This window comes from Thalassophryne amazonica, chromosome 7 (assembly GCF_902500255.1).
Source record: "Thalassophryne amazonica chromosome 7, fThaAma1.1, whole genome shotgun sequence".
Taxonomy (NCBI): domain Eukaryota; kingdom Metazoa; phylum Chordata; class Actinopteri; order Batrachoidiformes; family Batrachoididae; genus Thalassophryne; species Thalassophryne amazonica.
In genome coordinates, this window is record NC_047109.1 from 38,764,186 (window position 1) to 38,779,858 (window position 15,673).

The 15,673-nt window shown below is 40.7% G+C and overlaps 1 protein-coding gene across 5 annotated transcripts in view; it reads right to left on the minus strand.

Annotated features, from left to right (window-relative positions):
• The window catches only part of ctps1b (CTP synthase 1b), a 67,721-nt gene that overhangs the window by 33,414 nt on the left and 18,634 nt on the right, over positions 1-15,673 (minus strand). For all 5 annotated transcript variants that reach the window (XM_034174040.1, XM_034174037.1, XM_034174036.1 and 2 more), the window contains exons 9-11: positions 10,260-10,392; positions 10,014-10,102; positions 6,604-6,698 (exon numbers count right to left, since the gene is read on the minus strand). In XM_034174040.1, coding sequence (XP_034029931.1) covers positions 6,604-6,698; positions 10,014-10,102; positions 10,260-10,392 — 317 coding nt within the window. The remainder of the gene's footprint in view (positions 1-6,603; positions 6,699-10,013; positions 10,103-10,259; positions 10,393-15,673) is intronic.

Consider the following 15,673-nt stretch of genomic DNA (forward strand, 5'->3'; position numbering starts at 1 on the left):
TTCACCTGTGTTCCAGAGTCAAATGCAGCACTCCTGTGTGTTCACACAGCTCTCTGTGACCACAAAAAAAAAAAGAAAGAAAAGACACCACAATGGCCGCTCTAATTATGTACACCCGCTGCCGCAACTGTAGATCACTTCCTAAAAAAAAAAAAAAAAAAAAAAAAAAAATCTTCCGTGGCTTACAGTCTCCGTGAAATCGCTCTTTTGCGCACTCTCTTGGTCTGCATTCCTTAACAGCTCTGTGATCCTGCTTGCTGGCTTCCTTGGCATTATTTCTTCCGCGGCTTTAAACACAGCCACTTTGACACCGTGATCCAACTTTTAACTTTGTGTTTATCCATTATTGACTGCAAAATCACTCTTTTACGAGCTGGCGTTTTGCGTAAATACACGTCTTGGGTGTCAGTGCACAGAGTGCGCCTCATCTGATTCATTAACAAGATGTTAAATCTATCATAAACCTACTTTTACAGCTATGAATGAACATGCAACTGTTTTACCAAGCTATTAAAACATTACAAATTTTAAGCTGTTCCAAAATACATTCCTCATGGAGCAGGAGAGAGAGGAAAAAAAGTCCAGATGAAACAGTCTTCTGTGATTCCAGAAGCAAATGGAGGTGTATTCTACATCCAAGTTTTGACAGAAAATGATTAATTCACTACAAAATAATTATTTTATCTACAGCATCCAGCGCACAAAGCAGGTGGGATTGTGCGCAAGAGGGCTGAGCCAAAATAGCCTGTCCAAAATAGACAGTCGTAGCTGCCAGGTGCTAACAGGATTTGCGTATAGATTGTGCACAAAACTGGCTCATATTCGCTTAACATCCGCAATATGCGTGAAACATGCTTGTATGAGTGGCAGACATCCGCACGCGTCCGCAATTATCCGCAGAGGCACGTTTTTCCGGTTGCCAGGATTTTTGAGCTGCACAAAATTTTGGCTGCGTTAGACTTCGCCTTACATACTCCCATTACATACTCAATACATACACAAACATAATCTATCCGCTGTATATTCGCCATCATCTGCTGATATCTACAACTGACAGGGATTTGCGGCTTGGCAGTGGACTGGGACAGTGTGTAAAATGGATATTTTGCGTGCCCATCATGTCCACATCACAAACTAAAATAAGTTGTAACGACTGCATACAGACTGGCCACGAATAAAGTGTTTTTATTACGTCTGCTTTGCATCTGATTTGCGGCGGATGCAAACCACCAGTAGGCTTGCCCTCTACTGGTGGTTGGCTCTCACTGCGGTATTGTATCACTTCCTGTTCCGGAGCACAGCGGTGTTTTGCTGTATCTGTTAGCTGTTTAATCTGCGCAGTTAGATTGATCTAGTTACCTAGATAACGATTTGCTTCACAGTGTAATCTTCACGTGCCTTAACTAAAGCACTCCCTCTGCTGAATCACCTCTAAATTATTTACACATTATTCATTTTGTGTGTTTTTAGGAATCCGCTAGCTTAGCACAGCTACTAGCTCTTAGCCGGTTTAGCATGGCGGCTTCTCCTGTCTCTCCCGTACTTTTCTGCTCTGGGTGTGAAATGTTTAGTTATTCCTCGGCCTCCTTTAGCAGTAATGGTACTTGTAATAAGTGTAGCTTATTCGTAGCTTTGGAGGCCAGGCTGGGCGAATTGGAGACTCGGCTCCGCACCGTGGAAAATTCTACAGCTAGCCAGGCCCCTGTAGTCGGTGCGGACCAAGGTAGCTTAGCCGCCGTTAGTTTCCCTCTGGCAGATCCCGAGCAGCCGGGAAAGCAGGCCGACTGGGTGACTGTGAGGAGGAAGCGTAGCCCTAAACAGAAGCCCCGTGTACACCGCCAACCCGTTCACCTTTCTAACCGTTTTTCCCCACTCGGCGACACACCCGCCGAGGCTCAAACTCTGGTTATTGGCGACTCTGTTTTGAGAAATGTGAAGGTAGCGACACCAGCAACCATAGTCAATTGTCTTCCGGGGGCCAGAGCAGGCGACACTGAAGGAAATTTGAAACTGCTGGCTAAGGCTAAGCGTAAATTTGGTAAGATTGTAATTCACGTCGGCAGTAATGACACCCGGTTACGCCAATCGGAGGGTCACTAAAATTAACATTGAATCGGTGTGTAACTTTGCAAAAACAATGGCGGACTCTGTAGTTTTCTCTGGGCCCCTCCCCAATCGGACCGGGAGTGACATGTTTAGCCGCATGTTCTCCTTGAATTGCTGGCTGTCTGAGTGGTGTCCAAAAAATGAGGTGGGCTTCATAGATAATTGGCAAAGCTTCTGGGGAAAACCTGGTCTTGTTAGGAGAGACGGCATCCATCCCACTTTGGATGGAGCAGCTCTCATTTCTAGAAATCTGGCCAATTTTCTTAAATCCTCCAAACCGTGACTATCCAGGGTTGGGACCAGGAAGCAGAGTTGTAGTCTTACACACCTCTCTGCAGCTTCTCTCTCCCTGCCATCCCCTCATTACCCCATCCCCGTAGAGATGGTGCCTGCTCCCAGACCACCAATAACCAGCAAAAATCTATTTAAGCATAAAAACTCAAAAAGAAAAATAATATAGCACCTTCAACTGCACTACAGACTAAAACAGTTAAATGTGGTCTATTAAACATTAGGTCTCTCTCTTCTAAGTCCCTGTTAGTAAATGATATAATAATTGATCAACATATTGATTTATTCTGCCTTACAGAAACCTGGTTACAGCAGGATGAATATGTTAGTTTAAATGAGTCAACACCCCCGAGTCACACTAACTGCCAGAATGCTCGTAGCACGGGCCGAGGCGGAGGGTTAGCAGCAATCTTCCATTCCAGCTTATTAATTAATCAAAAACCCAGACAGAGCTTAATTCATTTGAAAGCTTGACTCTTAGTCTTGTCCATCCAAATTGGAAGTCCCAAAAACCAGTTTTATTTGTTGTTATCTATCGTCCTCCTGGTCGTTACTGTGAGTTTCTCTGTGAATTTTCAGACCTTTTGTCTGACTTAGTGCTTAGCTCAGATAAGATAATTATAGTGGGCGATTTTAACATCCACACAGATGCTGAGAATGACAGCCTCAACACTGCATTTAATCTATTATTAGACTCAACTGGCTTTGCTCAAAATGTAAATGAGTCCACCCGCCACTTTAATCATATCTTAGATCTTGTTCTGACTTATGGTATGGAAATTGAAGACTTAACAGTATTCCCTGAAAACTACCTTCTGTCTGATAATTTCTTAATAACATTTACATTTACTCTGATGGACTACCCAGCAGTGGGGAATAAGTTTCATTATACTAGAAGTCTTTCAGAAAGCGCTGTACCTAGGTTTAAGGATATGATTCCTTCTTTATGTTCTCTAATGCCATATACCAACACAGTGCAGAGTAGCTACCTAAACTCTGTAAGTGAGATAGAGTATCTCGTCAATAGTTTTACATCCTCATTGAAGACAACTTTGGATGCTGTAGCTCCTCTGAAAAAGAGAGCTTTAAATCAGAAGTGCATGACTCTGTGGTATAACTCACAAACTCGCAGCTTAAAGCAGATAACCCATAAGTTGGAGAGGAAATGGCGTCTCACTAATTTAGAAGATCTTCACTTAGCCTGGAAAAAGAGTCTGTTGCTCTATAAAAAGCCCTCCGTAAAGCTAGGACATCTTACTACTCATCACTAATTGAAGAAAATAAGAACAACCCCAGGTTTCTTTTCAGCACTGTAGCCAGGCTGACAAAGAGTCAGAGCTCTATTGAGCCGAGTATTCCTTTAAGTTTAACTAGTAATGACTTCATGACTTTCTTTGCTAATAAAATTTTAACTATTAGAGAAAAAAATTACTCATAACCATCCCAAAGATGTATCGTTATCTTTGGCTGCTTTCAGTGATGCCGGTATTTGGTTAGACTCTTTCTCTCCGATTGTTCTGTCTGAGTTATTTTCATTAGTTACTTCATCCAAACCATCAACATGTTTATTAGACCCCATTCCTACCAGGCTGCTCAAGGAAGCCCTACCATTATTAATGCTTCGATCTTAATATGATCAATCTATCTTTATTAGTTGGCTATGTACCACAGGCTTTTAAGGTGGCAGTAATTAAACCATTACTTAAAAAGCCATCACTTGACCCAGCTATCTTAGCTAATTATAGGCCAATCTCCAACCTTCCTTTTCTCTCAAAAATTCTTGAAAGGGTAGTTGTAAAACAGGTAACTGATCATCTGCAGAGGAATGGTCTATTTGAAGAGTTTCAGTCAGGTTTTAGAATTCATCATAGTACAGAAACAGCATTAGTGAAGGTTACAAATGATCTTCTTATGGCCTCAGACAGTGGACTCATCTCTGTGCTTGTTCTGTTAGACCTCAGTGCTGCTTTTGATACTGTTGACCATAAAATTTTATTACAGAGATTAGAGCATGCCATAGGTATTAAAGGCACTGTGCTGCGGTGGTTTGAATCATATTTATCTAATAGATTACAATTTGTTTATGTAAATGGGGAATCTTCTTCACAGACTAAGGTTAATTATGGAGTTCCACAAGGTTCTGTGCTAGGACCAATTTTATTCACTTTATACATGCTTCCCTTAGGCAGTATTATTAGACGGCATTGCTTAAATTTTCATTGTTACGCAGATGATACCCAGCTTTATCTATCCATGAAGCCAGAGGACACACACCAATTAGCTAAACTGCAGGATTGTCTTACAGACATAAAGACATGGATGACCTCTAATTTCCTGCTTTTAAACTATTTTTATAGTTTAAAAGCAGGTAGTTATTGTACTTGGCCCCACAAATCTTAGAAACATGGTGTCTAACCAGATCCTTACTCTGGATGGCATTACCCTGACCTCTAGTAATACTGTGAGAAATCTTGGAGTCATTTTGATCAGGATATGTCATTCAAAGCGCATATTAAATATGTAGGACTGCTTTTTTGCATTTATGCAATATCTCTAAAATTAGAAAGGTCTTGTCTCAGAGTGATGCTGAAAAACTAATTCATGCATTTATTTCCTCTAGGCTGGACTACTGTAATTCATTATTATCAGGTTGTCCTAAAAGTTCCCTGAAAAGCCTTCAGTTAATTCAAAATGCTGCAGCTAGAGTACTAACGGGGTCTAGAAGGAGAGAGCATATCTCACCCATATTGGCCTCTCTTCATTGGCTTCCTGTTAATTCTAGAATAGAATTTAAAATTCTTCTTCTTACTTATAAGGTTTTGAATAATCAGGTCCCATCTTATCTTAGGGACCTCATAGTACCATATCACCCCAATAGGGCGCTTCGCTCTCAGACTGCAGGCTTACTTGTAGTTCCTAGGGTTTGTAAGAGTAGAATGGGAGGCAGAGCCTTCAGCTTTCAGGCTCCTCTCCTGTGGAACCAGCTCCCAATTCGGATCAGGGAGACAGACACCCTCTCTACTTTTAAGATTAGGCTTAAAACTTTCCTTTTGCTAAAGCTTATAGTTAGGGCTGGATCAGGTGACCCTGAACCATCCCTTAGTTATGCTGCTATAGACTTAGACTGCTGGGGGGTTCCCATGATGCACTGTTTCTTTCTCTTTTTTGCTCTGTATGCACCACTCTGCATTTAATCATTAGTGATTGATCTCTGCTCCCCTCCACAGCATGTCTTTTTCTTGGTTCTCTCCCTCAGCCCCAACCAGTCCCAGCAGAAGACTGCCCCTCCCTGAGCCTGGTTCTGCTGGAGATTTCTTCCTGTTAAAAGGGAGTTTTTCCTTCCCACTGTCGCCAAGTGCTTGCTCACAGGGGGTCGTTTTGACCGTTGGGGTTTTTACGCAATTATTGTATGGCCTTGCCTTACAATATAAAGCGCCTTGGGGCAACTGTTTGTTGTGATTTGGCGCTATATAAATAAAATTGATGATGATGATGATGATGATGAAATCAGATGCGCTGTGTTCACAGCTGGACGCCGTTCTTTGTTCTACCGGCTGCCACGCACTCTCCGCTGGATGCTGCCTATATAAAATAATTATTTCATGGTGGATTAATCATTTTAATCTGCAAATTACCTGTTGAAAACGGTTCTAATCACCTCCTGAATCAGGAAGCTGCAGCTGGGCCATTCGCGCACGTTCGCCGTCTAAAAAGGTAATTATTTGACTTGTTTACATTGTCAAGGCTTGATAAAACAGTTGCGTGTTTTTCCTAGCTGTTACAGTATTTATTCCTATGTTTATGAGAGATTTAACTTCATGTTATAATCGCTGAGATGAGCTGCGCTCTGGTGCGATCCGTTGATGTCACCACTCGCCCTGTTCACTGCTTCTTTACTCCAATCAACTTGTCCAAGAGGCTGTATTGTTGGTGTGAATAGTGATGCCAAAAGGAGCAAGTGCGCTTCATTTATGACCACAATGCAGATGCTGTGCATGCGCAACACGTGTGCAATGCATCATAATATATATTAACAAATCAAGTTTCTAACTTATTAGCATTTTACATGATACCTCAAAGGTTTTGGAATTGTGAATTGAATATTTACTTCATGGTACCTGCACCATGAACCACAGGAACAAAGTTTACGAAGAATGCATGTACAATCAATGATACAAAGAAACATGCAAGCTTTTTGTCCCTTACCCAGGAATGGCTTATTCTGTTTCCTGGCCCAGTTAATGGCTAGAATCTTGCCTTCTGTCCCTCTCACACCAAAACCTCCTGGCACCAGCACACCACTGTGTAATGATAAAAGAAATAACAGCTCAATCCGTGTTTGGGCACCAAAATCGGTCATGGGACAAACAATGCATCATGACGTCAATGGTCTATTTATAGGTACAGTGAGGCAAATAAGTATTTGATCCACTGTGGATTTTTCAGGTTTTCCCAACTACTAAGAATGGAGAGGTTTGTAATTTTTATCATAGGTACACTTCAACTGTGAGAGACGGAATCTAAGAAGTAAATGCAATAAATCACATTATATGATTTTTAAATAATTAATCTGCATGAAATAAATATATGATCCAAAAGAAAAACAGACCTTAATATTTGGTACAGAAACCTTTGTTTGCAGTTCCAGAGGTCAGACATTTCCTGTAGTTCTTGACCAAGTTTACACACTGCAGCAGGGATTTTGGTCCACTCCTCCATACATATCTTCTCCAGAGCTTTCAGGTTTGGAGTTTCAGCTCCCTCCAAAGATTTTCTATTGAGTTCAGGTCTGGAGACTGGCTAGGCCACTCCAGGACCTTGAAATGCTTCTTACGGAGCCACTTCTTAGTTGGGTCTTCCATCTGTGCTGGAAGACCTAGCCACGACCCATATTCAATGCTCTTACTGAATCCATCCTCCCTTCAATATGGTACAGTTGTCCTGTCCCCTTCGCAGAAAACCACTCCCAAAAATGATGTTTCCACCCCTCATGCTTCACGGTCAGGACGGTGTTCTTGGGGTTGTTCTCATCCTCCAAACACGGCGAGTGGAGTTGATTCCAAAAAGCTCTATTTTGGTCTCATCTGACCACATGACCTTCTCCCATGCCTCCTCTGGATCATCCAGATGGTCACTGTTGAACTTCAAACAGACCTGGACATGTGCTGGTGTGAGCAGGGGGAACCTTGCTGCCCTGCAGGATTTTAAACCATGACGGCATCATGTGTTACTGATGTAATCTTTGTGACTGTGGTCCCAGCTCTCTTCCGGTCATTGACCAGGTCCTCCTGTGTTGTTCTGGGCTTTCTCAGAATCATCCTTACCCCCTGAGGCAAGATCTTGCAAAGGCCCAGACCGTGGAAGATTGAGTCATTTTGTGTTTCTTCCATTTTCTAATAATTACACCAATAGTTGTTGTCTTCTCACCAAGCTGCTTGGCTATTGTCCTTTAGCCCATCCCAGTCTTGTGCAGGTCTACAGCTTTGTCCCTGGTGTCCTTAGACGACTCTTTGGTCTTGGCCATGGTGGATAGGTTGGAGTGTGATTGATTGATTGAGTGTGTGAACAGGTGTCTTTTATACAGGTAATGAGTTCAAACAGGTGCAATTAATACAGGTAAAGAGTGCAGAATAGGAGGGCCTCTTAAAGACAAACTGACAGGTCTGTGAGAGCCAGAATTCTTGGTGGTTGGTAGGTGATATACTATATACAAATACTTATTTCATGCAATAAAATGTGTATGTGTGTGCGCTGAATAAAAACTCATTCATTCATTCAAGTAAAGATAAATTTGATATTTTTTTCCTTTATGTTCTGATTTGGAATAGCATGAGCAGTGTTTCCAATACATTTACATGTATGGAAATAAAAAAAAAGGTTCTATTTAGACCGCACAGCGCTCAGCTTCATCACAGAACATAAGACACATCGTGGTAGTCAGAGACTGGGACAGTCTTCACTAACAAAACACTGATTGTTTTACAGTGAATAAGCCGTGCCGCAAAGTCCAAACAAGTGGAGTGCCAAGTAGTGTGAAGGTTAGGTTATTTCCTCTATTTATTGTGTGGTCTTTCAGATTAAAAGCATGATTTATTCATTTTACAGGTTCTGTAGGACCCAGCCCAGATGCAATGAGATCATCTTCTAGTTTTAAAAGCAGCTGGCATACAACATAATGTACACTGCCACTACTTTTTTGAGATCAGTACACAGAAGCAACTTTACACATGTAGACAGTGCCATCTTATAGCCACAAACGAAAATGCAGTATTTTTCCTTGTACAATTTGCTTCAGAATAAGCTGCAGGACCTCCAAAACTAGTAGAAAGCCATGACATGCAGTCCAGAAAATCTGGCATATGTATATTTTTCACCCTACGTTGATTTCAGAAAACCAAAAACATATATATGGGCATAGTCTTCTCTTTGAGAAGATTTTATACAATCATTGTGACGCACAAAAAGAACAGCTCAAAGAAATGATTGATAGCTCAATACTGCCATAACATTCATGTCCATAATGGGTATATGCAAATCTCTGACTAAAACTACACATACAGCCAAGTCCACAAGTAAGTGGACAGTGACACAATATTTGTAGTATTGCCTTTGTAATCTTAAAGAAAAAAACAAAACAAACAAAACACAATAACTATTTAGGAATTACAGCCATCTGGAAACACTTTCTCAGAGATCAATTTTTAGAGCCTGTAGGTGCTCCTGTTACTACGATTGGCCACGATGCCAAAAAACCCCCAACAAACAAACAAAGCTCAGCCAGTACCGCTGCTTACAGTGTGCGCCTTTTACGGTCTCTAAATGCTTGAAAAAATAAAGTATTTGCACATCTGAGGGCACAGTGCCGAGCATCAGCCCACCCCATTTTTTTTTTAAGAAAGTTGGTCAAATGATCACATCTGGGACACGTTTAAGGGACCGCCCACCTTTCTTTGGGCATTTGTCACAGTCTTATCCATAGATTCAGTCATGTCCATGTATTTACAGGGAGGATGCAAGCCTACATTAAAAGGTGCTGCGCCCCTTCTACATGAGCAACTTCTGGAGTACTCGGTACGCACACGCCAAACAATGTAACAATGGTCTATTGCTCCAACACCAGCGGAAATGCACAGACGTAGACAAACTTAACTTTTAAATTAAGTCCTGATTATTTGATCTTGAGGTTTACAGTATTGTTTTTAATCACAGCAACATCAGTCTTAAACAAATTAAATAAACCCATCCCAACACACATATTTTAACCTATACATGGATTAAAAGCAACATGGGAAGATCGTTGTTTTGACATCTGGTATTCAACTGAATTGGAAAGTATTGATCTTGTAGCACAGCTCTTGTACTTTCCTTACAGTTGTGTGGTAAAACACTTCACAGCCCATTACAGGTAATCTATACATGAAAATGTAGTAAAGCAGTGAACATTTTAGTTTGCATCAAGCCTAATAAGCATGAAGCTGTAGCTCTTGGCTGCCATCATGTGGCTTAAAACACAACACTTTTAACAGATTTTAAGCATTGTAAAAACTCAGGGAAATTCAGAATTGTAATAAGATTCCAGCCTGCAGCCATCTGATCTTGTGGGTTTGTTTACTCACTGAGCGCTGCAGAGCTTTTGCCAGGCTTCATGATATTTCACAGGGTCATCCTCTTGAGTGCTGGCCTCCAAGTCTGCAGAGTCGATGTACTGGTAGGGGATAAAGCAATAAATACACAAATAGGCCAAACTCATAACCAAAGGGTTACCAACTGTATAAATGCGAGAACATCACATTGTCCACAGTCAGCAGTAGATGAAATCAAAACAAGTCTGAATACTAGCAACAATGTGAAATGTTCTGTACCTTCACATCTAATTTGTGGTTAATAGCAAGGGCTGAGTGCTCAAGGGCCTTAATAACCGAGGTATACGAGTCGGACAACTTTGTGTACTTCCCCACGAGGGCAATGGAAACACGCTCCAGAAGACGGTCAGATCTGAGGAGGAAGTGAAATCATTTATATGAAACATTGCTTTGTAATAGACTTCTGACCAAAATCCTCCAGATAATAACAGGGTTTTATGCTCAATGGTTATATGTTCATGATTCAGAATATGCTGAAATTTGTGCTGATTTACTACAAGGGTGCTGCTATAGGCACATTTCATTTCTTATAACCTTTCCCTTGACATCTCTTCCTTCTGTTTGATGAAAAAATAAAAACTACTTGTTTACTGTAATTATGGATCTTTACAAATACAGTTTTAAAAGTAACAAAATGAAATCATGTATATAACAAAAAGATAGATCAAGAAGCACTGAAATCATTTTAGTCACATCATTGCACTTTGAAACATAATCAAATAATTGTATCAACTCTGAAGGCTTGAAACTGGATCCTCCACCACCACCACCCCTTTAATGCACATCTTCATATGCTGGACAGTCTAAGTACAGTGGAATAAAAGGCTCACCGTTCTTCTGTATTATCAGCAACTTAATTTGGGATTTCTGTGTACTTTTTTATTTTCACTTATTCTTTCATTATTAGAGTGTATTTTGTTTAGTGCTTTGACTCCTGGGAAAGTCCTGCATAAACAAACAGTTATTATTATTATTATTAAAATTGAATGTGTGATTTTCGGTTGGGTTATGGGGTAGCCATTTCTGTGCCTGCAATTTTAAATACTTTAAATAGGGGATTTGGCTTGGGCTTTCCGGTATGTGAAGGGAAGTGCAACTCAGCATAACACCGGTGTGTACGGAGCGGGCTCAGTGAGTGGAACAAACACACAGGTGGTGGAGGTGTAATTTCCCCAGATGACATCATCTAGGGAAAATCTCCAATCATCTCACATAAACGTATTTTCTAAAAGGAGCAACCAAAAGAGGGAGAGGACAGCATTTTCTCATTTTGTAGTAGAGGGTATAGACATGCTTGAGACACATTATTGTGTGAAAACCAGGGTAAAGTGCATTTGGCATAAACAGTGTTGAAAGTGAGGCCTTGTGAAGGGGGGGGGGGGGGGGGGGGGGGGGGGGGGGGGACCCTGAAGTTTTTGTTGACAATATCTGTCTGCAGCAAGCCTTTGCCTTAAAATACTTTGAACTCCTACATGCTCTGAGATGCATTGTGGTGCACTTTGGGACCAAAATACCATAAACAAGCTCAGTTCAAAAATCAATGAAAAAAGTAAAACAGAGAAATATGGCCAAATGTTTGATAAAATCTTTGTATTCATTCCTCTTACAGATAAACTAACCACAACAGATTGATCGCGTACACAGGTATTTATCTCACAAGGAAATATACTCAAAGCACTGGCATCACTCATTATCTTTTACAACAGAATATTATCTGTGACAAACATGAATACAAAGATTTGATCATAATCTTTGTGAGTATAAATATGAACAGCAGAATGAGAATATCTGTCTCTAAAATCTCTCTCAACAGTTTACAGAATGTCTTAACCTCAGACAACAAACACTTATTAACCATACATATCTTTAATCATTACAGGATATTACATTGTTGATGAAGCATGACATCTATTCTATATCCAGTGACGTCCGGTCAGGAGAGGAAGGTGAAGCACAGCCTCACCTGTCATCACGGAAAGAAAAAAAAATGTTAAATGAAAAAATAAATTAAATGGTGATATTTATCTAGTGATTTGTACTATAAAGTTATTTTCCTTTTAACTTCACCAGTTTTAGATTTTTTTTTTTTTTTTATTCAAAAATCGCTGAATTGTCACTTTTACAATACAAATACTGCTTCACCTTGGATTGCGCAAGCACTGGCCTAACTGCTGGCATGCTATGCAGTGAGACTGCCTCACTGTCTCTGTATGTCTCTATTAAAATGGTCAAACACTTTGGTTGTATGAACTTAAATTCCATAGTTTAGCTGATGTGCATAATGTACAGTGTTTTTTTTTGTGTCAACAGCTGTTTGTGTGTGTGTGTGTAAAATGTGTTTCGTGTGCTGATTGATTATAAAACGGCTACAAAAAGGCACCAGGTGATGTATGCAGGTACTCCTGTCTCATGGTAGGGGGCACTAGTGATCGTAGGGATTCTTCTTGCAGCAACTCCTCAGCTGCAGAATAGTGACAGCAAGCTACAAGAGCAGCCGTCATTTATCTTTTTCCTCTCGCCTGGCCTTTAGTTTCAGAATGGTTCTCACCAGCATTATAACAGTGTAACGGCCCATTACGCTGCTGCATGAAAAAAAATTACGCTGCAGTTGGGCCGTTATGCTGTTTCCAAGGGTGTGTAATGGGAAAATTTGAATTTCTTATCATCAGAAATGATCATTACTGATTGTGGACCTGCAGCAGGTCCACAATCAACCTACAGGAATGATTTTTTTTTTCCATTCAACCTCAGTCAAACCCATTTAAATCAATTGTGACTCACTTTTCTGCTGATTAGTCACTAGTAGACTATTGTGTTATTGCGGGCAAGAAAAGAAAATCAACTACCGTTTTTACACAGCAGTTTTTTTCTGTTCCTCATGACATGCATTTTCCATGGGACAGCGCACAAAGGTTCGTTCTCTGGTGTGGATCATCGCGCGTATGGGAAAAGTTCTTGGGGGAAAAATTCTCATACAGCCACTAAAGTTCTGACTTCCCCCCCAACACTTGGTGTGCTCCACACCAAGCGTTGTAAAGTGTTATTTGTCAAGTGTTCCCTTACAGCTGCTCAAGTTATGACTCCTGCAGTGTGCCATGCACGGAGCGCTGGGGGGGAAAGTTCTCTTACAGCCGTTAAAGTTCTCCTCACAGTGAGCCCAGAGCTGCAGTACAGGAGAGACTGGGGGCAGCTTCCCCCACTAAATTTTTAAATTCATAACGGTCTGAAACAATTTGCGCACTAAATTGGGTGACGTGAAGCCATAGTTTTTTTTGTTTTTTTTTTAAACTTTGTTACAGCCTTACTTTAAAGCCAAAAGAAACAAGGCATCAGGCCAAAACGCAGAACAGTGTGGACGTGTATCAGGAACATCAGAACTGCTAATTTATACACAGCAGTTTATTCAAGAAAATCCTTGTGTTTTTTCTCACATTAAATAACTTGCAATTAAAATACTTTTAAGTTTAAAAAAATAAGATTCTTTAGAAATACAGTGGGGTAAAAAAAAAAGTATTTAGTCAGCCCCTGATTGTGCAAGTTCCCCTACTTAGAAAGATGAGACAGGTTTGTAATTTTCATCATAGGTACACTTCAACTATGAGAGACAAAATGAGAAAAAAATAAAAATCCAGGAAATAACATTGCAGGATTTTTAAAGAATTTATTTGTAAATTATGGTGGAAAATAAGTATTTGGTCAATAACAAAAGTTCACCTCAATACTTTGTAACAATCTTTGGTGCCAATGACAGAGGTTAAACATTTCCTTTAAGTCTTCACCAGGTTTGCAATTCAATTTATTTTCAATTTCAATTTATTTCCTTTATATAGCGCCAAATCACAACAGAGTTGCCTCAAGGCGCTTCACACAGGTAAGGTCTAACCTTACCAACCCCCAGAGCAACAGTGGTAAGGAAAAACTCCCTCTGAGGAAGAAACCTCAAGCAGACCAGACTCAAAGGGATGACCCTCTGCTTGGGCTATGCTACAGACATAAATTACAGAAATAATTCACAGAACAATTCACGGACGAATATATGAGAATTGCTGTTGGTGCACAGGACAGGAGGATCGCCAACACAAACACAACTCCCATCTCTGGATGGAGCTGCACCTTAAATAGAGAAAAAACTGAATCAGGCATCAGAAAGACAAAAAATACTGTATAATTTGCCAGCATTAATCAACAAGAAAAACAGAAGAAATACTAAGGTGATCGCCGGCCGCTAGCCCTAAGCTTGACTAAAAGACCCAGAATTTAGGTGAAGTTGAGGCCGCGGTCCACTTCAATTACTAATAACATGGATTAAAAGAGTAAAAAGCGTAAAACAAAACTGCACCAGTATGCTAGCCATATGAAAGGGAAAATAAGTGCGTCTTAAGTCTGGACTTGAAAGTCTCCACAGAATCTGATTGTTTTATTGACGCAGGGAGATCATTCCACAGAACAGGGGCACAATAAGAGAAAGCTCTATGACCAGCAGACTTCTTATTCACCTTAGGGACACAAAGTAGTCCTGCACCCCTGGCCGGTACGTAAGGTTTAATTAGGTCAGCTAGGTAGGGAGGTGCCAGTCCATGAATAATTTTATAGGTTAGTAGCAGAACCTTAAAATCTGATCTCACTGGGACAGGAAGCCAGTGAAGAGATGCCAAAATGGGTGTAATGTGGTCAAACTTTCTGCTTCGTGTCAAAAGTCTGGCTGCAGCATTCTGAACCAATTGGAGACCCCTAATGCTACACTGCGGTAAACCAGAAAATAGAACATTGCAGTAGTCCAATCTAGAAGAGATGAACGCATGGATCAGGGTCTCAGCATCAGCCATAGACAGGATGGGACGAATCTTCCTTATATTTCGCAGGTGGAAGAAAGCAGTCCTAGTAATATTTCTAATATGGAGACCAAAGGACAACAAAGGATCAAAAATTACCCCAAGGTTCCTCATTTTGTCAGTGTGATGTATGACACACGAGCCTAGGCTGAGTGTTAACTGGTCAAATTGATGCCGATGTCTCACTGGACCTAGAACCATCATTTCAGTCTTTTCAGAGTTTAAAAGTAGGAAGTTTCTAGACATCCAACTTCTCACTGATGCAAGGCAATCTTCTAAGGATTTTATGTGAACGAGATTAACAGCAGTTATCGGCATATATAACTGAGTATCATCTGCATAGCAGTGAAAGGTAATCCCAAAATGCCGCAATGTGTGTCCAAGGAGTGCTATATAAAGGGAGAAAAGCAGGGGGCCTAAGACAGACCCCTGTGGAACCCCAAATTTCATGTCACTAAGGTTAGAGGTAGTGTTACTGTACAAAACACAGTGAGAATGACTGGTCAAGTATGACGTCAGCCATGCAAGGGCACTCCCAGTAATCCCAAAATGATTTTCCAGCCTATCAAGTAGAATATGATGATCCACTGTATCAAATGCAACACTGAGATCTAACAGCAACAGAACCGTAGTGGTGTCCGAATCCATTGTAAGCAGAAGATCATTCACCACTTTAGTGAGAGCCGTTTCTGTGGAATGGTATTTTCTAAAAGCAGACTGCAGCGGCTCAAAGAGATTATTCTCAGTAAGATAGTCTACAAGCTGCCGTGACACCACTTTTTCCAGAATTTTAGAGCAAAA